This window comes from Grammomys surdaster, unplaced genomic scaffold, assembly GCF_004785775.1.
Source record: "Grammomys surdaster isolate TR1022 unplaced genomic scaffold, NIH_TR_1.0 129, whole genome shotgun sequence".
NCBI lineage: Eukaryota > Metazoa > Chordata > Mammalia > Rodentia > Muridae > Grammomys > Grammomys surdaster.
Window position 1 is genome coordinate 4,345,430 of NW_021604587.1, and position 24,160 is coordinate 4,369,589.

The 24,160-nt window shown below is 45.1% G+C and overlaps 1 protein-coding gene across 1 annotated transcript in view; it reads right to left on the bottom strand.

Moving 5' to 3' along the window:
- The window catches only part of Dtd1 (D-aminoacyl-tRNA deacylase 1), a 160,340-nt gene that overhangs the window by 124,836 nt on the left and 11,344 nt on the right, over positions 1-24,160 (bottom strand). The window contains exons 3-4 of the mRNA XM_028755796.1: positions 22,225-22,460; positions 8,396-8,502 (exon numbers count right to left, since the gene is read on the bottom strand). Coding sequence (XP_028611629.1) covers positions 8,396-8,502; positions 22,225-22,460 — 343 coding nt within the window. The remainder of the gene's footprint in view (positions 1-8,395; positions 8,503-22,224; positions 22,461-24,160) is intronic.

Here is a 24,160-nt window from a genome sequence, read left to right on the forward strand (position 1 = left end):
AGAGAGAGAGAAGAAGAAGGAAGGGAGGGAGGGAAGAAGGGAGGGAGAGCGGGGGAGGGATAGGGGGGAGAGAGAGAGAGAGAGAGAAACAAAAGGTGTATGGCCATTGAATGACACCCATCCATGTTGAGCTCATCCCTTTCAAGGAACAAGTGATGCCACCAGAACATGCCTCAGTGTCACTCAGCAGAGTGGCAGTCATCAGTCACTAACACTAACGTATTAGGTTGCTACACTCTACTGGCTTTTCCCTAACACATCTGTAGTGGTGTCAAGAAGGCACCATGCTTGGGGACATTTGCATCACCGCATGTATAGGCATGGGTTAGGAGACGGAGGGAGCACTGATAAATGAAACCAGCTCCACGTGTGACCTCAGTAATCCATACCAGCCATCTTGCTCCCTGGCAGCTGCACAAACACAGGTTGCAGAGTATTTTTAGATACAATGCAGCTGGGAGGGAGGAGGGGATGGCCTGGAGGAAACCAACACCTGAACCAGATGGAAATGGCAATGTCAGATTTCCTGTGGTCCAGCTGCTCTCAAATGTCCACGTGCTTATGGAGAACATGATGAGAAATGGAAATCTACTCGTCTTCTGCATCCCACACCTTGCTCTGATTCACAAGATGTGAGTAGGGCCAGAGCTCTGCATTTTAGCACATATCCCAGGCACCTACCTGTAGGGCATGAGTCCTAAGGCCACCCCTGGATGAATGCTAGCAACAGCTCACAATGACTTTAATGGAGAGACACACAGCAGCCCTCAGTCCAGAAACTACACAGACACACACAGACACACACACACACACACAGACACCCCATAAGGCTGAGCTCAAAACAGCTTGTGCACCCACAAAAGCCCACCTGAGCCCATTAAGACTCCACTCGCCCAATTTAACCTTCTCTTAGAGACTGGCTAGATAATAGCAAATGTAAACTAGCAAATGCCTGTTCAATCATTACTCTGACCCTTCCCAAATATATTATCTTGGCAAAGTCTTTATGTAGTTAGGTGTTTTGTATATTAAGCACATCCTTGAAGCAATCATAGCAAACACTGCATTTCCATCACTTCCAGAGCATTCTTCACATTCCAATGCTCAGATATTTAACACCATTCCCACAAAACACAACTGGATGGCGGAACACTTTTTGTAATTACCTAGGATTCCTGATAAGTCACTTAAAAAGTTAAGGGTTCACAACTAAAATCTTGAGCCTCTGTGACAAAATTATTGCTATGTCCAAAAGACAAGCCCAAGGGAAAACAGACTTGACCAAATGTTAGAAACAAAAAGGCTGATGTAATCTTTGACAGGTCACGTAAGCAAGGTGAGAGATCATTGTTCATCCACCACAAATGAAACCAGCGGCTAAAATAATGAAAACTCTGCCCAAGTACAAAGTAAAAATTCCCTCCAGATCTTCCTGACACCACAAACATGTCAGAAACGAATGAAGTGCTTAAAGTTTAAGTCACTAATCCATTTGTGCCCAGATAGATTGGTTTAGAGCAAAATAGATGCTTTGTCTTGATGCAATTAGAAATGGTGTATGTGTCAGAAACAGAAGGACTGTGGATCATGGTTTCAAAACTGCCATCCAAATTCCCATCACAAGGAACAACTCTTCAATTTCTACAATTTTGTTAATGCAGGCTATAGATTCGAAACAGTAAGATGAAAGTCAATCGATCCAACCATCGATCAATGGGCTCTCAAGCAGAGAGGCACAGTCACATGTGTCTTTGGAATATGACTTCTTAAGACTACAATGTACTGACTCACAACAATTGTCCACATGGAAATGACTTAAAGGACTGAAAGAAAAGGGGTCCCTGGCAAGTCCCCACTAGAAGGGAGAGCCTGCTTGCAGACATGTAATGGGCTCCAGCCTTTCCATTCATGGGCTAGGCATTCTGCCAGGTGCAGAAGAGACCTGGGACACACCTGACTGCTGTTAGTAGTGGGCAGAGCTGAGGAAGGTCAGGAGCCCCACCCACTCACTCTCCAAGCCACTCCCCACAGGGCTGTTATTATTTCATTACTCACAGAAAAGCAGATGTCCAGACCAAAAGAGCCAGAAACCAGGCAGGATTCCACCTGTGGAGAGAGATCTGGCCAAATCCCTGACTCGCCCTGGTGGGAGACCTTCAACACAGGCTGGATCCCAGAGACCAGTGTCACCAGAAACCAGTATCACCAGAACAATGACCATGACAACAGCACAAACTGTATACTGGAGGAGCAACTGAAGCAGAAATAAAACAAACTCAGCCAGTATTTCTTCAGCAAATTAATGTGACAGAACAGACTACTACAGTGTGAATAAGTGGTAAGACCCAAGCTCCATGTTGGAACCAGACCTGTAAACATCCTCCTGAGGCAAGCCAAGTACCAGAGCCTGTCAGAACTGGCTGGTGTCAGGGGATTCTGATCTAGAGGCCAAGCATAAAAATTAGTGGAAAGGGGAGTGTCTGCATTTCTTCCATAAAAAGGCCGGCATCCATGGTGACTCTTCCTTCTGATAGAACTTTTCACTGGATAGGTCCCTCATCTGCAGCTCCACAAATGGCAGGCTGGCTGTCTGCATCAGGCTGTCTGTCTGGACACCTGCATCTGCATCAGGCTGTCTGTCTGGATACCTGTATCAGGCTGTCTGTCTGGACACCTGCATCAGACTGTCTGTCTAGACACCTGCATCAGGCTGTATGTCTGGACACTTGCATCAGGCTGTCTGTCTGGATACCTGTATCAGGCTGTCTGTCTGGACACCTGCATCAGGCTGTCTGTTTGGACACCTGCATCTGCATCAGGATGTCTGGACACCTGCATCAGACTGTCTGTCTGGACACCTGCATCAGGCTGTCTGTCTGGACACCTGCATCAGGCTGTCTATCTGAATACCTGCATCTGCATCAGGCTGTCTGGACACCTGCATCAGGTTGTCTGGCAGAAGCTATATGTGTATATCTTTCTGTCCTCTGTATCACCTGAATTCCATAGCACTGATTAAAGGCTGCTCCTGTCAACAGAAGGATAAGCAAACACACCAAATAGACTTCTTTTCCATTCCCTGCTGCACCCTACAAATTCCCTCCAGATCCCCCTGATACCGAAAATGTGTTTGTTTCCAGACTCCAAGGTCCAGGTACTGTGATAGACACTGGCTGATAAGCATAGAGTGGAAGTTATGGCTAAAGCAACAGCAGTACTCAAAGAAGCATAAAACTCAAAAGCTTAATGAAGTTAAAGGCACCATTCTGTACTAGTCAACTCCTTCCAGTGATCTGTAATAAGCACAGGAGTTAGTGCAAAGATGTGTGTTAGAGGTTCATTTTTTCTAGCTTCTTCCAGTGTTTCTACTGAGTCAGGCTTTCAATCACAGTAAATAAATGAAAACATAAGTAATTCATAGACATATTCTTAAATAGGAGGGCTCTGAACCCCACAGAAGAACCCTTCAATTACTCAATGCCCTGCCTCACTAGGAGAAATGTCCATCTGCTCTTACATAATGTCACTTCATCCATGTGTCAGGGAAGTAGACCCCACTCAGGAAAGGTCACTTAAGAATAAAACAAGAACAAGTTTCTACCTCAGGGATGCTAGGCGCCTACAGACATCACGCACAGGTAAGCATCAGGGTGCTCCAGAATCCCGTTCTCCCACAACACACAGGAAAGCATGTTCTCCCACAAGAGGGAAGCAGCTCCCACCCAGCTTGTATAGCCTGAGACCTTGACAAATGCCCTACAAAGGAAGGATGGATGGATGTTCTTCTTCCGGCCTCTTCTCACATCACAGTGTATCATCTACCCAACTGCAGCCTACAAAACAGTCAGGCAAGCTGCTGATGGGACTGTAGGAAAGACCCAGAAGCTGCACTGCCCAGTCCCAGAAGTAGACTGAGTTCTGGCTAAGGCAAGTCAACCGCTGGCTACTTTTACCAGCTCAGTCTCCATCCACTCAATGCCTGTTAATGAAGCACTAGAACCTCTGAAGACAAGAATCTGCCTGCACTTGAAGTGCAAGTTTGAAAACAACCGATAATCCCTTCTTCTCTCCATCAGGAAGGTCAGCTGAGCCCTCCTGTTTTCTGAAAGACTGGCCCAGCTCAGCAGCAGTAGTGGCAGTGGCCTTCTTAGAACCAGGACAACTGGTGGGAGAGGGGCTCATAAGACTCCCATCCCCCACTAAGGGAAAATGGACAGGTGGACAATTTCTGAGAAAGGAGTGTGTGTCATTTCTAGTCAGAATAAGTTGTCCATGCTCCAGGAAATAATGCCTCACTCATGCCTGAGCAAGGAGCCTTAAGGAAATTCAGTACATTTCATGTGTATGTGCACAGACACACATTCATGTGCACACATGTGCATGCATACACATACAAATAATAATAATCAAACGAGGCAAGAAGCTTGTTGGAAAAAGGAATTGTTTCACTGGGGGAAGAAAATGGATAAAAGAAGATAACAGGATAAAAAATAACCAAAATTCAATATATGAACATATAAAATTGTCAAAGAATTTTTAAAGAAACCTTTATGTATGAGCTATGTATTCAATGTAACAAATGTTTCTATTAATTTAGAAAATAAATAAATAAATAAATAAATACATAAATAAATAAATAAAAGACTTCCTGATTCTCACAGACAGCACAGCCCACGGCCTCCAAGGCACCGATCCTGCTCAAATGACACACCTCTGGGCACACTTCTTATAGCAGCAGAGCAGTGAAGATGACACAGGGTGTATATCTTAGGAGTGATGAAAAAGGGGGCTAAGCAGAGAAGCAAGAAGACAGTGACAGCACAGTGTGACAGTGCCTGGGGCACCACTGCCCTGAAAGGTAGAGAGAAGCCCCTCCTCTGAAAAGATGTTACCACTGGAACCGGGAAGGTCTGGTTGGCTTCTTCTTGGGTTGGAGAGAGAACACGCCTGAGTGCTGCACCAAGAAATCTCGCAAGAGCATGCAGAATGAACAGGATGGCCATAGAGGCACAACCCTCCAGCCTTGGTGACAGAAAATCCTAGGATTATCTGCTATATGCTTTGGGAAGGCCCCAAAGGGTCTGAGTTGTGTGGCTGTCACATTCCCTGTGTTCTATGCTGACTCTTTCATGGTCTCTGACCTTCCTGGTTTCTGGTGCTCTAGATCCATGTCTGAGAGCGAGGATCGGGTGGCAGGCAGCACGTCTGTCCCTCCTCACACCCTCATACACACACAGGCACTCACAGGCTTGCATGCAAATACATCTTGTTCATCTGCACAGATGGCTTGCTGGGTTGATATTTCTTAAAAAAAAAAAAAAACTGGCCAAAAGAACCATTTTTCTGTAACACAGAAACTTGCCAAATGAATGGTTTTTCCATAATACAACTGTAGAATTTGGAGTACAGTAAGGAAATAAAACACTTAGAATTAAAAGCTTACTTGACAGAAACACATGTTTTTCTATCAGTAAAACAAATTTGGCTGTGCTCTTCCTATCCACAGAAAACAAGCCAAGACAGTGTCTGCTGCAAGAGAAGCCCCTCTAGCTGAAAGGGAAAGGCAAAGAGAGGCCACAGCAGAAGAAGGCGCCATGGTCACCTTGGCCCTTCTGTGCCCACTGGCTGCCACCTGCTGGAGAGCCACAGATGGACACCTGCATGAATATCAGGGTCAAGAAAAGCTACAGATGTGAAATTGAACAACACATGAATTTAAACAGCAAGGACCTTTAGGACTCCATAAAGTCTTCTTTAACCTAATAAACTAATATAACTTCCTCCAATGTTTAAAGAACACCGTTTGAGACTCACCAGGGTTCTTTGGTTTTATGGGATATATTACAGGTGTAAAACATGCCATTTTAAAACAGTTTAGACTGAACAAAAAAAGCCAACCTAAAATTCTCCCAAAATACAGTTAAAGCAGAATAATTCTGCAAAACTACAGGACAGAAATCACATAAAACAAAAGGGAACAGCAGGAGCAGAAAGAAAAGCCAGAGAGACTGCCACCCTGCCAGCTATGGTTCTGGTGGCTTCCAGGACCAAGTAGACAACAACGGCAGCAATGGCCAGAAGGACAAGGGAAGGGGACATGAAAGCTGTCATGCAGTGGGACAACCAAGAGGTCAGTGGGGATCTTGAGCCCCCAAGGGAAGGGCAGAAGGAAGATGCCGAGGCATTCACTCACTGTAGATCTCAAAGCACAGATGAAAGCCCATGGAGGATCAAGAATGGCTCGCTGTACACTTGCCTAGCATGCATGAGACGGTGGGATCAATTCCTAGCACCAGAAGGGGAAGGCCAGGAAGAGGAAGATGATGAGAAAACCTGGCTGGGAGAGCTAAGCAAGGCTGCTAAGAGCCTGGAAAGGGAGCAGTCAAAGCCAGGCCAGACTGGCTGGACAGGACATGACCTCTACTACCACAAAGAGTCTATATTCAAGGAGCCTCTACTCTGTCACCACCTTGAAATTTGTTTTCTCTTTTGAATACATTGCCTGGAAGTGGGGAGCAGGGAGCAGCAGGGTTGATGCCATCTGCTGACCTCTTTCTCTGCAAAGAGAACTGTCTGCCATGACTAGTTTAAAGACAGGTTGGGGAGGGGTAAGTATCTTGCAAAGGATGGAGAAATCTGGTAGACTCTACCTTAACCAGGTGGCAAGGTTAGCATGACCGTGGTGAGACAAATCAGTGTCACATGCCACCCGATGATGCACTAAGGAGAGAACAAGAGTGCTTCTGAACAAGCTGCTGTCCCCACCACACCACAGTGCCGTGCTCTAACCATGGAAATGAAACAGAGGAAAGGTCTACAAAACAGCACATCCCAGAACACGAGGAAATGGCCAAGATCATGAAACACAGGAAAGACTAAGGAACTGCTCAGGTTGGACAAACAAAGGAGAAATGACAACTGTAATTAAATGGAATTTGGAATGTTGCACAGCTAAAACAAAAGCTAGTGAAACTATATGACGCGTGCCTTCCTATAAGATGTAGCCAAGTAGCAGAGGCAGCAGCCACAGCAACTATAATCCCAACATTTAGGAGACTGGGGAGAGACTGACAGAGTTCAAGACCAGCCTGGACTACAAGGTGATATCTTATGTAAGACAAAGGAAGGAAAGGAAAATAGGAAGGGGAGATGGAGGAAGGGAGAGAGGGAGGAGGGAGGAAAGAAGGAGGGAGGGCCAGTGAGTTCAAATAAGGCTTGCAATGTAGCTAATAGTGTTGTATCAGGGTGAACGTAACATATCAAAACTAGGGAAGCCAGGGAAAGAAAGCGGGTTCTGTTGGGCTTTCCTGTAAGGCTCAAATTATCTCAAAGCTTACAGTTTCCTGTAGATTTTTTTGTTTGTTTGTGATTTTTAAAATGTTATCAGTAGGGGTTGGAGGTGGCTCAGCAGGTTGGAGGGCTGATCTTCCAAAGATCCTGAATTCAATTCCCAGCAACCATATGATGGCCATCTATAGTAGGATCTGAAGCCCTCTTCTGGTGTACAAATGTATATGTGGACAGAGTACTCATACAGATAGATAGATAGATAGATAGATAGATAGATAGATAGATAGATAGATAGGAAAGAAATGTGTCGGTAATAGCAACACCCTCAGTTCCACTTTTGAAGCTTAAGGCCATGGCAGACATGGCCCTACTTCTCAGCCAACGCAAAGTGTCAATGACAGAAGAAAACCGTGGTCCACACCAGTCACTCGGCCTCGTTTCCATCCTGCGTCCCCAACGTGAACCCACTGTCCCACTTCGCAGCATCCTAGAAAGGGAAAGATGCTAGGAAGGGAGAGCAGGAACAGACCTAGTTCCACAGCCTCCTATGCCTCAGGTCTCTATCAAGCGGATTAATCAAAGCTTTTATAAATGCTAAACACAATGGGACAGCATAAGTTTGCAAGACTATTACACATCTCCTTTCTCTATTTTAATTACATTCTTCCTGAATGCTTATAGAGTTGGCAGTAAATCCAGGTCAGATGTTGCTTTAGAAAAATGAAGACTTACAAAGAATCCTGAGTGGCTCATCTACCACCCACACCTTGGACAAAACCCAATCCAGGTAACCACTGGCCAGGGCCGCTGCTCTGCTGCCACCCAGTGGCAACTGGGTGCCATGACACCTAGTCCAAGAACAGCCCACAGGAAGAACCAGACCCTTCTCAGAACACTTTCTGGGCATGGTAGAGCCTGCAACATGCTCAGGAATGACAGGGTAAACATGCATTCTTGAGAAGTGAGAAAGTAAAATAAATGTGAGGCTGCAGCCATGAAGTGTTTCCTCCACCTCAGGATGAGGACTACTCCAGAGACTGGGGTTAGACCAAGGCACAACACTTACACCCTCGAGACGGATGCAGTCCCCAGGCTCCAGACTTACCTGCTTTGGATCAGAGCTAGCAGCACCAGGAGCAGGGGACTCCAGTTCTATAGTCACAGGCCCATCGTTCTGAATGTGCACCTGCATGTAGGCGCCAAACTTGCCATCTGAAAGAACAAGTCAAACAAAATCAGGAGTTGGAGACCTTGGGTTCACCTCTCCAAAGACCACATGGACAACAATGTAATAGAAAAAACCCTGGGCAGTGGGGCCTGCCAGCCAACACAGGACAAATAGCCAGCCCCATGAAGGACTTAGGAAGGGGAGGCAACTAAAGAGCACAGACGTCACAGGCTGACTGAGAGAACTGGCAAGAAAGACCTGGTAACACCAAGTAGGGCACACAGCATGAATAGAATGCTGTGTGGCTGGCAGGAAGGCACACTAGCCCTGCCACTGAGCAGCATCATTTTGGTCCCATGTCCAGTAAGGCTCTTCTCATCAATCCCCATTCGTTGGCCTTCTGGGTTTAAGGCAGCCAGCCTTCTGATTCCAATACAGAACCTTTCTCCAGGAACCATGGCTTCCACCACATCAGTTTTCCACTCTGATTCTTCCCACTCTGTCTACTTCCTCCTCAATCTCACAAGGATTTAAAAAGACAGACAGACAGACACACTAGCATTAGTTTTCGTCAGTGCACAGACAGTAACACCAGAGACATAATAAAAGCACCCAAGCTGCCTACCATCTTTATAGGCAAGATAATCTGGTTCCCAGTGGGGAACCAAGTGTGCCCAAATAATGGTGGCTTTCTGTGCTCTCTTATGATTAAAGTGGCCATTCACATCAACAGATCCTTTGTTTTATCTGTGTCACACTAGCTAAAAAGACATCAGCTGGGAAGGAAATCATGTGTTTAATTGCATGCTAAAATTATGGCTACAATTAGTAGCAAATTTCACCATCTTCGCTCCTCAGGGAAGCTGCAGGCAGACTCAGGAGGAAGAAAATTATTTTCAACCTTAAATTTCTGTTGGCAGGATATGCGGCACATGCTTCGCCGTGGTTCTCACTCAAGTAGTGAGAAATTATTTTTCTTTTCCTGTTTTTCTTCAGTTGGGAACAGAACTATTATCTGAATTTCCATTTGTACACACAATAAATCCAAAGACAGGTTTTAAGAGGTCTTAAAATGGTAACATTTTTTTTCCAGTCCAGATCAAAGGGTGAAGTCCCCAAGAAAAATTATACTGGCCAGGGAAAATAAATACACTTTTAAAAATAAAAGACAAGAACATATCTACAAAATTACATCTGGTTTCATGTGGTGATAGAATCGAGTTGTTCTTAAATATAAGTCTCAGGGTTCCACCCAGGGCTGCAGGACAAGCACGTGTCAAACATGTTTGTGCCACATGTTTCAGACACGAAAACTCCCGGCTGGGGCCCAGCATCTACACAGTGGTCTCTGGCAGCAGCTGTTCGAGGCCCCCTCCTAACCAGGCTGGAAGGTGAACTACACATCAGGATTCACTAATGACCTGAGGCTGGTGTCCATGCCTCCCTAGATAATGTTCAACTGACTCTCACCACATACAAGAAGGCACATCCCAGCAGTCATCATGCAGGCAATGAAAGTGTAAAAAACCTTGGCCCCTGTTATGAACGCGCCTATCATTGGCCATCATAGATGGCATATGGTCAATCTGAGGGACAGCCCAGACAGTTGACCAGGAAACACAACAAAAAACGTTATTGAAGGAAAAATGGAGTGACCAAGAGGCATGTGCTGTTGTTTCTTGGCCTGGTTAAATGCAAGCTCTAACATCCAGAGCGCAGCCATGATCTGCTGGGATGTGGCCACTCTGAAGACTGTCAGGAGACATGGCACTAGACAAGCTCTGTGGGCAAGCTTGAGCCAAGCCCGTCTCCTACAGGCAGTTCCCTTCCACCCAGGAAGTGTTCTCAGCACCTCGACTTCTTTTCTGTTCCACTCTTGACCAGTTCAGAGCCAGGCAGGGAAGGAGGAGTCACTCCTGGAAACTCCAACACTGGGTGCACAGGCTGGAGACATGAAAAGGCCATGGCCACTGTCCAAGTGACAGGGCTTTGATCTGAATCCCCAGGACTGTGTAGGATGCTCGTGGGGGTAGCACTGGCAGGCTGCTGGCATCTATAGCAGCTCTAGCCTCATGTGCAGAGCCTGCTTCCATGGAAACAGCAGTGTTTCTCAGCATACCCACCTCCTCCAAGGTCATGGCCACACCAGTGCCCCACACTGGGTCAATGACTGAAACACAGCAATGGATGCCTGGATCCAGGCAAACTGCCTGCCAGTGGCAAGGGCTCTAGGAGCCTGCAGCAGAAACCAGGAGCTCAGGAAAGACACCTATTCAGACTTTCCTGGGAAGACAGCTGCTTGTCAGCACATGGGGACATACTATGGGTAACTGAGCTTCTCAGAGTATGAACAGTCAAGCCTGAGTATAGAACTCTATTCTATTCCGGAAGCCATGAAGGGATCAAGAGGGGCAAGCCCTAGACAAAAGGAGATTCTTCCAGGCCTAGAAACCTCTTCTGAAAGTGTTCTCTGACTATGCTACTTCTGTGCACTGAGGTAGCCCAGACACAGGATTTCATGGCAAGGGTTACTAGAAAAGGGGATACACCTGTGGCCCAAGATCAAAAATGTCTAGTTATAGAAAGGGGCCACCCTCAAACACAAATCATAGAGCCAAAAACATAGCTTTACAGTAAACAATCATTTGGCTGGTTAATATGTAGTACCAAAATTTACCTCAGCTGGCAGATATTCTAACTGAGCTTAGGTGCTAGGATCATGGATTCACAGCAATTAAGGAAGTTCATCTTGTCTAACAGAGATTCTAAGCAATATCTCAGACCATAGGGCTTTGCTCAGACATCTTTGTGTTCTGCAGTACCTAGCAACATTCTGCCTAGGTAATCTCACAGGGGGTAGAAATCCACCTCATCTCCTAAAGGAGGCACACTGGAGCCTATGTGGGAAGGCTGCAGTGTTTTAGGCCCTGATGGACCTAGTAAGGACAACTCTGTAACACAGGTATGCAAATATGTTGGACATAGCTGTTAAATGGACCCATATCAGACTGGCCAAAGACAACCATCTGCTGAGAGCAACTGGTTAGGAAACCAGACAGGGTCTTAGAAGCTTAGACTTCTATTTCTTTGAACTTGAATATGATGTTTTTGGGTTTTTGGGGGTTTGGTTTTTTTTTTGTTTGTTTTTTTTTTTGGTTTTTCAAGACAGGGTTTCCTTGCATAGCCATGGAGCCTTGGCTGTCCTGGAACTCACTCTGTAGACCAGGCTGGCCTCGAACTCAGAAATCCACCTGCCTCTGCCTCCCAAGTGGTAGAATATGTATTTTTAATCTTTGTCTCTTCTGGTCTATGAGAAAGGTGGGGGGGTACATTCAAATTCTGTGCATGTCCACATTACTGACAGTGAAGTTGATTTCCTCTTGATTCTTAAATACATGATAGATGTGTACTCTAGTCAGACAGTCCTTTAACCTCATAGCAGAACTTCTGCTGGTCTGGTGAAGATGGTTGGGGGCAGCATAAGGAACAACGTAGAGACATCTTTCCCCTTAGGAACATGGTGGCCTCAGACGGGCTTCACAGCAAGGTTCTCATCCAGGTAGACCTTTAGGGGACAAAGGGTGCTCCACAGGATGAGCCTCAGAGGCTCAAAGATGAACCAAAAGGACTCAAGCTATGACCATCTGCCAAGCAGGGAGCCCCCATGGCCAGAGAGCATCTCTGCTCAGAACCACCTTCCATTGGTTCCTGGCCCTCCAGAAGAGAACAATAGTCCTCAAGAAGGCATAATGTTCTCTCCTCCCCAGCCTCTGCACATGAACACACACACACACAGAGAGACACACACACACAGAGACACACACACACAGAGACACACACACACAGACACACACAGAGAGAGAGAGAGACACACACACACACTTGTAATTATTGCTGAGAAGTAAGCATAATCCTTAAAAGCTTTCCCAACCTAAACATCTACAGGAAAAGGCTAAAACTGTTGTGAATACTACCTAAAGGAGATCCAGCTGGAGGCAAGAGGGAGAAGTTGTCAGGATTACCATGTTAAGATGGTAGACTCTGATGTCTTGGACAAAGAGTAGCTGGTACAAGAAATGGCATCCTGTTTCATGCAAATGTCAACAGAGTAGCTTGGAAATTTTCCTAAGGGGTCAAAAAAAAAAAGAGCCATACAAAATCCTGACATTTTTAGACCATAAATTTATTATTTAGGAAAACAAAAAAAAATGAAATAAGGAAGCAAGAAAATAGACAATAGACCACACAACAAAAGGTAAAGAGGAAATTAAAAGACTGAAGATTAAAGTAAAACAATGAAATAAAACTGAACTAGATCAATTAAGAGGTAGTTCTCTAAAAAAAAAAAAGACTAAAAATGTGAAAAATGTTCAACCACACTCTGAACATTAAAACCACAATGATTATCACACAGATAGAAAATTTCCTAGAAATTAAAATTATACTCTGTTGACAAAACAACAACAAAAGGATGGTGTCACCAACAGTGTGTGTGTGTGGGAGGGGGTGCAGCATCCTTCTGGCATGTCTGTCAATCCCATTTCTGAGAATCTGTCCCAGGTCTATGCCTTCCACAAACAGTGGTATATGTACAAATTTATTCTTTGCTTCACTATGTGGGTTGTATTCTATTAGAGTTCGTGTGTGTGTGCGTGTGTGTGTGTACACGAGTGCATGGCATGGAGGTCAGAGGACAATTTTCAGGAGTCAGTTCTTTCCTTTCACCATGTTGGGTTCTGGGATCAAGCTGAAGCTCGCCAGGAGAGAACACTGGCACCCACTGACACAGTAACCCACAGCAGCAGTGGCTATGTACACAAGACCTGTACAAGATCAAGCCAGTTCAAAGCTCCAGCAAGGAGGGAGAAGAGGCTCCTGAGACCCCAGCCCTAGCTGCCAGCCTTTGGCAGTTGATGGCTGCTGCAGAGGGGAGACTCTTCTCTTTAGGAGTGTGGCCATTGAAGGTTGCTTGTGCCCCAGTGGATGGCCCCATGCACATGAGCAGCACTAAGGATTCAGGGGGGCTAATAAATAAGTAAAGATAAGTAACTTGAGAATGAGGACATAAAATTGGGAGGGGTTGTTATAAGGGTCAGGATAGATATAATCAAGGTACGTGGCATACATATGTGACACTGCCAAAGAATAAAGGAGGAAAGACCAAAAACTTTAAAAATCCAATGATCCAACAGCAGAATCACCACTGAGCCCCACTACGTTCCAGCCATAAGCACTACCTGGCTGCCACCTAAGAGATGTGAGGACATCAGCTAACCCTGTGTGGGAAGACTCTCCAGGACACATCAACATGGGAGACAAAAATGCCTTGTCATGTGCTACCTTGTACACTAAAAGCCAAACATACACATTTGCTTGCATTAACATAGACAAGAGATAAACAGAAAAAGTAGTAAAAATTAATTACATGTAGAAAGCTGGGGACACACGGTTGGACAGGGAGAAGAGGAGTAAACGTTCCATCATGGGACTGTACACGTTTGAACTTCAGCATCAAACTACCTATTCAAACACTAATTGGAGGAACCAAAGAGGCTGGGCAGTGGTGGCATTCCAGCACTGGCAGACAGATCTCTGAGCTTGAGGCCAGCCTGGTCTACAGAGTGAACTTCAGGACAGCCAGGATACACAGAGAAACCCTGTCTTAAAAAAAACAGAAAACAAAAAGAACAAAGAGGACTCAGATGTCCTAATTTCAAATCTTACTACAAATCAAAATGGTATTGAACTTGGGGGCTGGAGAGATGGCTCAGCAGTTAGGAAAAATGGCTGTTCTTGCAGAGGACCCAAGTTCAATTCCCAGCACCCACATAGCAGTTTACAACTGTCTGTAACTCCAGTCCCAAAGCATCCAACATCCTCACACAGATGTAAGTGCAGGTAAATACCAATGCACATAAAATAAATTTTAAAATTTTAAAAAAGAAAATGTGGTGTGGTAGTGGTTTAAAGACACATCAGTGAGATAAAACTAGGGGTCCAGAAATGAATGCCCAAACCAAAAACAAAAACAAAACCCCTACGTGTAATTTTAAAGTAAGTATGTTCTTTTTGCAGTAGATGAAGACCACTAGAGAAAGCCAAAATTTGTCAACATGCAGAAAATAATTGACTGTGGGGCACCCACTCCTAACTGACACATCTATAATGCAGCCCCTACACCTCAGGATCAGGAAAATCACAGAAGATTCTAAGCACCAGAGGACCAGGGTGCCTGCTGTGAGATAGAAATATTGGGCACCAAAATTTAAAAAAAAAAAGTTATTACATAAATACAATGTGCCAAGACTTTTATTTCTTCAGAAAGAACAATCAACAAAATTCTAGAATTGAAAGTGATTATATAATATCAAATTAACTGCCACCAAAAACTGAGAGCATTGACCCTTAAAGCAAAAGAGGTACTTAAGCCTGTTCACTACATTTCTAAATACTTTATAATTCCTTATCTCCACTTTTCTGTTATTCATGCAGAGATTGGGCTCTCAATAACCAACAGAACCCTAAAAAAGTCTACAAACTCTACCCACTTCAACCCCAGGAAATAATGAGCAGTTTCTTTTCCATAGACCCATTGTAAAAAGAGATGTTTGTCCAAATGAGTTGCTTCACTGAAGATTAAATGGATTGTTAACATTTTATCACAAAAAAATCATTTTTCATTGTTACTGATTTTAATGGAAACAATGCTCTTAACACCTTTACCTACAAGTAATGAACTTTAAAAATAACGTATTCTGTGAGACAGTATCTTCTAGACATGAAATCTCAGCACTATGGCTACCTAAACAGGACCTGCATAATGATAACGTCAGCTGACACGGCAGTGTGGAAAGGGAACTTACACAAGGCCCCACCCCTAGATACAATCTATTTGCAACTGACAGGACAGGAGTCTGTTTAGCCCAGAGACAGGCCTCCTACAGGTTATCCAGTCTCAAGTGGTCATCCCCAGACACATGTACACACAAGCAACACTGAACAGACTCAGTAGGTTGTGTGTGTATACTGAAATAGAAATAATGATGTGACATTTAACTCAGAGGACGGGTAAAGGGATCTACAAATGGAAGGATTTCCTCAGACACAGCAAAGGGAAGAATGATTTAAAAAAAAAAAAGCGTACTATTAATTTCCTCAGTAAAGCATAGGTGTGAAGAAGATAAAAAGTCAACAGATTCGTCAATATTTCTGTACTCCCAGGCCCTGGATCCCTGGTTTGAGTGCTTCCAATGACTGCTGCTGAGAGAGTGGACTTCTTTCTCACCCCAAGTCCATGTAGTACTTGGTTGGACAATGCAATGATAGGCAGGAGTTTCTTCCCACCTATGTCTACTTCGTCTTTTAAAATCTGCCCTTATTTCTTCAAAGTGAACTGCCATGATAGACTGTTAAGAAAGAAGAAAAAGCTGGGCCAGCAATTCATGACCAGAAGTGTGGAGGGAGCTCAGGATATGAGCCTTAAAAAAAAAAAAAAAGATGAAGGAAAATAAGGGCAGGCAGGTAGTGAAGCCAAGAGAGACAGTGTGTTCCTCAGGCATCTGTTACTGTAACAAAACACCTGAGCTATCCGCCTTTTAAGGAGAACAGTTTGTTTTGAGTCATCGATTCGGGTTTCCCTGCCCATGATCTCTTAATTCCTAAAACTTTGAGCCTGTGGCAAGACAAAGCATCATGATAGGGAGCATATACTAGAATAAAGCTGAATAAAGCTGTTTATCCCCATGGAGACCTGGAAGCAATGGGACGGGAGACATAGGGAAGCAAGGATGGTAGCACTTCCTGTTTTTTTGAGAGGACCTGAGTTTGGTTTCCAATACCAAATCACCTTTAACCCCAGCTCCAGGGGCTCCAACACCTTCTTGGCCTCTAAGGGCACTCATACATACAAATCATACATACACACACACACACACGCACATACATACACACACAACTAAAATAAAATATTCTTTAAAAAGAGAGAAACAGAAGAGAGGGTGGAGGGGGGCTTAAGTTCCAGAATCCCCTTCAAAGGCATGAAGAGCTCTAGCAGGCCCAGGCAGGGCAAACATGACGCTGACAACTTTGCCTTTTACCCTTCTCCATTTCCTCTACCTTATTAAACCATTAGATTACATCCCTAACGCTAGTCACCATGGTCCATTCCCTTATTTGGCCACTTTCTCCTCCTGAGGCTGACTATAAAGGTTCAGCTATCAAAGTACTGAAGTCCAGCAATCAAAAGCCCTCTTTGGCTCACCTAATTAACATGCACAACAAAATTAACCAACTCATCCTAACATGGGCTTTCCCTGTTTCCTTTTTCTTTCTTTTCTGTTTCGTTTTGTTTTGGAGGGTTTTTTTTGTTGTTTGTCTGTTTTTTTTTTTTTTGAGTTTTGTTTTGTTGGGGGTTTTTGGTTGGTTGCCAGCTGGCTGGCTGGTTGGTTGGTTTTGGAACTAGCTCTGTAGAGCAGGCTGGCTTCAAGTTCAGAGATCAACTTGCCTCTGCCTCCTGACTATTGGGATTGAAGTTGTGTGTCGGCACTGCCTGGCTCCCCTTTCCCTTACAAACCATCATTTGCTATGGGCCACATCTGTCTCCTTTCTAGAGGCACTCATCTGTCCCTCTGAGCAAATATTCTTTCCCCTCTCCCTTGTGCCTTTTCTCTTCTCCCTCATCCTCTATTTCCTGTCCTTGTCTTGTATTCACTGCCCTTTGTCCTTCTGAGGCAAATAAATCTCCTTTGTGCTGAGAACTTGGACTTGTTTTGTGTGGACACCTGAACATTAAAGGCCAGACCCACAGTGTAATTTCCTAAATTTAAATTAAGAACAATGACTTCATCTCACAGTCCTTGCTGAAGTCAGCATCTGCTAAAAGTTCACTCATGCTGCTAAAATGATTTAAGTAGTAAGAAGGGTAGGAAATTAAATGAATCCATAGGCATCCATAGGCATCAGGTACTAACCACAAAGCAAAAACTAGGTGTGGTCCCTCCAGATCCCAGCACCATCTCCTGGCCTAATGAAGCTGCAGGAGGCTGGATGTGATGAACGTCCCCTGCAGGAGGCTGGATGTGATGAACATGCAGGGCACAGAGCTGGGCAACCATAAGCTACCTCCTGCCTGGGTGCTTGTCCACACTTCTCTAGCTCTTTGCCCATGACAGATCAGACCCTACAGAGGATGCGGAGGGAGTTCTCCTTAATACTACAGTAATTCCTGATCTTCCTGTCAGCTTTCTTAGGTCCTGTTACACACAGCTCAGCGCTGGAACTAGAAGCTTGAGAGGGTGGGTCCTTTCTTTTCAACCACTTCATGTTTGTATAACATTTATTTTTCCATGACTGTAAAAGCAATGTCTGTTTAGCACTCTTAACTTTGAAAGTGTTCCATGCTCCCTGCCAAATGGGCTTTCGACATTCATCCCCAGCTGGAGGTCCCTGGCTGACAGCAGAGGCCACCACTATCTCTGGTTCCAGGAGCCATCCTGTCAGTCTGGAGCTGTGGTTCTCAGCCTTCCTAATGCTTAAAACAGTTCCTCGTGTTGTGATGACTCCCAACCATAAAATTATCTTTGTTGCCATTTCATAACTGTAATTTTGCTACTGTTATGAATCAGAATATAAAGTGAATGTTTTCTGATGGTCTTTGGTGACATCTATGAAAGGGTCATTTATCCCCCAAAGAGGTCATGACTCACAGATTGAGAACCACTGGTCTAGAGCCTCGGGGAAAATACCATCAATGCTAGCTCATTCTAAAACAGAGGAGGAAGACCATCAAATTTGTATACTAGGATTCTCCCTTAAAGCAGTCATCCAAAGAAGAGGCAAGCAATGATAAAGGGTCATGAGCTATGAAAGGAAAGAGGTAGCCCTAAACATGCTGGCATTACTTCCTGCAGCAAGGTCTAGCTTCTCTTCAGATGTCCCTCCCTAGTGGGCTGGGAGACAGCCAGGACCAAGTGTCCATGGCAAAAGTGAGACTATACCACTTTGCAGGCCTGCCATTTCTATTTCCTGTCTTAGGCCACCTGATCTCAGAATCCTTGCTCCAAAGGAAGCCAGAACCCCAAGTCCACCAACAGTACCTGCTTCTGAGATGCTCTGGTAATACAGGGCGGCCCAGGAGTTTGAGGTCAGGGATGTCCAGGAGGAGGAAGTGAGGCAAGCATGACCACAGGAGAAGAGACAGTAGACAACTGTATACAATGCCATCTTAGCAAGAAGGCTGGCAGGGAGCAGGGAGGGAGGAGGAAAGCATGCATACAGGGGGACACATCAGAAATCTCTTAACAGGTCACACAAACACACACTCTGAGAGCATAGTCTGCAACTTCCCTTACCCTCTGGTCTGAGCTTAAATGTCCTGGCTGCTAACAAATACAGGAGCTAAGTCGCCATATTCCCAACAGTGTGTTTCAGCATTGTAGTCTCTTCCACTCTTCTATCTACAGCTGTCACTGAACCTCTCGGATCCTTTAGGCCAGTCACACATGTGCCAGCATGACTTGCCTGTACCGTTCCTGGAGACATGAACATGAGCTCTGTGGTTCCTTCAGCAGAGCTACACCACCATTCCTCCTGCTCTGCTGCTCATTCCTAACCCTTACCTCAGCTCCAATGCCAAGAGAAGTGCATTCGTCCATGTTGCCCTAAGGGTATCACCTGGCCCAGGGTCCACCAAGAAGTGTCCTGCCACAGGGGTCACCAACCATCCCAGTTAGCCCAATGATTCCAGGAATGCAGGACCTGGAGAGCCCTGGAAAAACCTAAGTCTGCTCTGAGGTTGATCTGTCCAGTGCCCTGGATCATTACAGCACATGAAGAGACCCGCCGAGTTTGGAGAAGAGACAGGGAAAATATTTCCAGTTTACGCACATGGTGAGCTAGTAGTCCAGAATGCCCATGTTCAGACATGTGACATAGTGTACTGAGTCAGGAAGGTCTAACAAATGGGCTAAACACAGAGAGCATCGAGAATCAATCACAAGAACAGAGCCAGGCCTCTGTAACACCTACATGGGTTTAAGGCATGAGCACTGCTCATTATAGGAGGCTCCCATGACAACGGTTTCTGGAGTGAGAATTTCCTCATACTTAATAAATAATAAGAGTACAGAAGCCAGATGTGGAAGCACTGACCTAGAATCCCAGAACTTGGGAAAGGGAGGCTGAGACAGTAAGAACATAAGTTCGAGCCAGGCGGTGGTGGCGCACGCCTTTAATCCAAGCACTTGGGAGGCAGAGGCAGGCGGATTTCTGAGTTCGAGGCCAGCCTGGTCTACAGAGTGAGTTCCAGGACAGCCAGGGCTACACAGAGAAACCTTGTCTCGAAAAACAAAAACAAACAAACAAAATAAAAGATCATAAGTTCGAGGCCAGCCTAAGCTACACTGCAAAACCACATCTATAAATAAGTACATACATACATACACACACACACACACACACGCACACACTTTACCACACCAGCTACATCAGAGTGGGTGAGTTTCTTAGGCAAGGAGGCAACACAACAAGAACAAAATAGCACCTGCAACAGAAAGGAGAAAGCCCTCAGCTCCAACAGAAATTCTCAGTGTATTTTACGAAAATGACAAGAAAGTAACCCCTGTGTGCCAGAGTTGTCACAGGTCCTCTGGGTTTGCTTCTTATCCCATTTTTCCCATAAGCACTGGGAGTTTCAGCAACTCTGCAGAACACGAGGCTTCTAGAACAGGTACCATAGTGAAGACTAGCCCCACTCACTCAGCATCTCTCTTCCACACAGGCTGTAAGCTGCTTTAGACAACACAGTCTCCCTACTGCTGTGCTCTGCAGCCAGCCCAGTAGCAGGCCTGCTGGACCACACCTCACTGATAGAGAAATCACCACAGCTTCCTGAGTGGAAGCAGTATAAAAGGTTAAAACCCTGGGTAAACATCACTGTCAGTTAAATTGGCATATTGCTCTCTCACAAAACCTTAATGGGGTTCAAAATCCTTCACTGAATTCCCTGAGCACAGCAGAGGGCAAGATGGTCCCCATAAATGAAGGCAGAAGGATAGGAGAGAGGGCCAGGGAGGCCAGGAGTGCATTTCACAGTGAACTGATCACATCGGTGACATCAGCCTCTAGGGATGGAGGCTCACTTGATCCCAGGCTCTGTCATTCACAGGTTACCCTGATACACCTCAGCTTCTTCATCTGTAAAATGAAGATAATGTCTTGCCTGATAAGGTCACTGTGGAAATAAAAGCAGATAATCAATGGGAAGTGCTAATTCCACACAGGGCCCTATAAGATCTAATAAGGGCCCCTAATAAGAGATGTGGTTTTGGCATGCTATGTACTGACAATAGTAAAGTAGGAGCAACACTAGCTTGCCAGTGGGGGGTTGGGAGGGGTGGTTGCCCTGTTCTATGTAGATCCAGGAAAAGAGCTTGAGGTCACATCACCAAAAGGTCCCAAACAATGGGAAGTGAGACAACAGACTTCACTGCCTAGCACATGAACCACTGCTTATCTAAATGGGAAGGGCTACCGACTGTCAAGAAAATGTATGGGGTTCAATGTACACTTGTTGGGAATGTAGAGGAGCTAATTAGAAACATAAAATAAATATTCAACCATGGAAGGAGAAGCTAAAGAAATGTCAAAACTAGCTGAACTACTTTCCATTTTAAAGCTGCTGAAGCGGCCCCGGGAAACGCTAACACAAAGAGGGTAGATTCAGCAGTTTGTTTGCATCCCCATATCTCTTCGGCTCAAGGGCTTCCCATGAGCTGGAAGCCGAATTCTCGAAAATCATTAAAGGCAGTAAACAAGGAAGACAGTGCATGCACTCTGTTCCCCAAGGCTGGAGAAGAACTGAGGCCAGAGGAGAGTACAGCTCTGTTCACAAAAGTTGCAGAGATAGATTTCAGTAAAAATGCTGTAATTTTTGGTTAAAACTTCATGTCATATTTCATTAATTAGATGGATCATATCCCCTGAGTTTAAATTCTAATCCAATATAAGATGATATTGTTTACAGCACACTACTTCAGGCCCTTCATATAACGTTCGGGATAAAACGCATACTGCTTCAAAACTAAAAGCATCTAATAATATGTGAAGCCCTTCTGTCTGAGGACTCAGAAGGAAGCTGTGCTACATTCAGTCAAGCATTTCATAGATGGAGTCAATGCTCCCCCACTGAGCATGCCCCCTGAAATACATCAGAGATTTCTTGGAAATAGAATGACTCCATGAACATCCAGCAGCACGGACAATAATGCTGACAGTTCTCAATCCTTGGCTCTTCAAAGAAGCAATTGCTGAGAGGACCTGACTTAATCGCTCACTCTATGAAGAAGTATGTTTCCAGCAAAGCTAGGTGAGAGGTCCCGAGAGATGTATCCATGAACCAACTAAGGAACAAGGCCATTTTCAGAAGAGGCAGAGCTATGTCCCTCTATCAGAACCCAAGCAACTCACAACTGTCTGTAACTCCTGCTTCAAGGGGTCTGACGAACTTCTGACCTGTGTGCACAACTGTGCACATATGCACATACCTACACAGACACACACAAACACGCATAATTTTAAAACAAACCTTTAAAAAACATTTTTATAATTAATTTAGCTTGTTTCTTTTATTTGAAGAGGGGGTACTGTGTTGGTGTGGGAGCACTGAACTCAGGATCTTGCTTACTCTCTTGTCTTTTTTTCAGGGTGAGCCCTGGGCCTCACACAGCTTATTAGGTATTCTGCCACTGCGCCACCTGAGCCCCGCCTACCTCTGATGAGCTCTGGCCTGTAGCTCTTGCGAAGCTGCTCCAGGAAGCTGTTGTAGAAGCTCTCGGCCTGCTCTGTGGGCATGGCCAGGTGGAAGTCGGGCTTGTTCCCCTTGAGGGCGCACTGGAGGGTGAACTGGCTGACACACAGCACCTCGTACTCCTTATCCATCACGCTCTTGGACCAGTGCTTCCCACTCTCGTCCTCAAACACACGCAGATTCAAAATCTTTCGAACCCTGTGGGGAAAGAGCAGTAAGAGCTACCTGAAGAATCACAAGGGCCCCACCCAATACACGCCATATTTCCAAAGGCAGACACACAGACGGCTCCAGCACTCGCAGAAGCTGTGACACAGGCACGTCAGTGAGCTATGCCTCACTTCCTTACCTTCTTGGACATTACAGCCCTGCTCAAAGCACTGTTTTGTGATTCTCTTTTGACAGTCCTCTAATTCATAGCTACCATCAGTGGACTTAAGATTATAGCCACCAAACCTGTTAAGAAACCAGTAGAAATTGCAAGAGAGGTGCTGCTCCTCATACACACTGGACCTTCAGGCTCAGAAGAGGTCAAGGTGGAGTGTGTGGCCCAGGAAAGGAGGTACACACAGGCATCCATGTACACGCACACACTGCATAACCACATGGAACACAGAAACTACAGACAACAACACTCTCCTTTATCCCTCCTGACACAGTACACCTCACTATATAGCCAGAGAGATCTGAGAATTCACCTTCAACACAGCTCAACACAGCTGTGCCAGCAACTCACTCTATAGGCATCTTTTATTCCTTACTTTCTAGAATTTTCTCCACTCTTGCATCTATGGCTCATGATGGCTTTGCTTGTCTCTATGCATTGCTCAGTCAGGTTTTAGGGTCATGTGCATGTTTCTCCACCCTGTTGACTGCATGGCAGTGTCTTCTATACTTTCCACCCTCACCTCATGTACTCTCTTCCCTCTGATCCCTGCCTCTTCTCTCCCTCATCCTTAGTCCTTCTTCTCTACTCCTTAATTACCACCTTCCACTGCTCTAGCGGTCAATCACTAGAACCTGTGGGCTCCAACAGCACTCCAATTAAATCCTCTCTTGGCTACGTGCTCGCCTTGCTTTCCTTCTTATTTCAAAATCAGCCTAATACTCACCCCATCCTCACTCCCTCTGCTTCCCTAAGCTTACTAAACCCCAGTGCACTCTGGACTGTCCTTGACCATTTATCCTCCAACAGTTACTGGACTCAGAAGAGCCACTCTTGTTAACTGGCTAGTTACAAGTAGCACAGTGGTGATACCCAGCAGCTGTGGTTGTTCTCACAGTTACTGCTCTAGTGGTGGAATGATGCAGACTGTGGATCAGGCATCCTGAACAGGTGGACTGAGGACCTGTTTCCTAAATTACATTCAACTCTGCCATGTCCAAGCACGTCCCACCTGAACGCTGCAAGGACTTCAACTGAAAGAATATAGCTGTTTAAAAAAAAAAAAGCAAAGAAATAACATCAAATGCATATATTTCAATACAAGTAAGACAAAGAGCCAAGACAACATAACTCTCTAAAAATTACTAACTCTACAATAATGCCATCTAGTGAGTTAGTAAAATGAGATTTGAGATGGCAAACTCAAAGTAACGACGATGAGTGTGCGAAAACAGCTAAACAAGGAAGGTGACATGAATGAGGGAGTCAGCAGAGAGGTAGACATAGTGAAGAAGAGCCGGGCAGTGGTGGCGCAAACCTTTAATCCCAGCACTTGGGAGGCAGAGGCAGGCGAATTTCTGAGTTCGAGGCCAGCCTGGTCTACAGAGTGAGTTCCAGGACAGCCAGGGCTATACAGAGAAACCCTGTCTCGAAAAGAAAGAAAGAAAGAAAGAAAGAAAGAAAGAAAGAAAGAAAGAAAGAAAGAAAGAAAGAAAGAAAGAAAGAAAGGAAA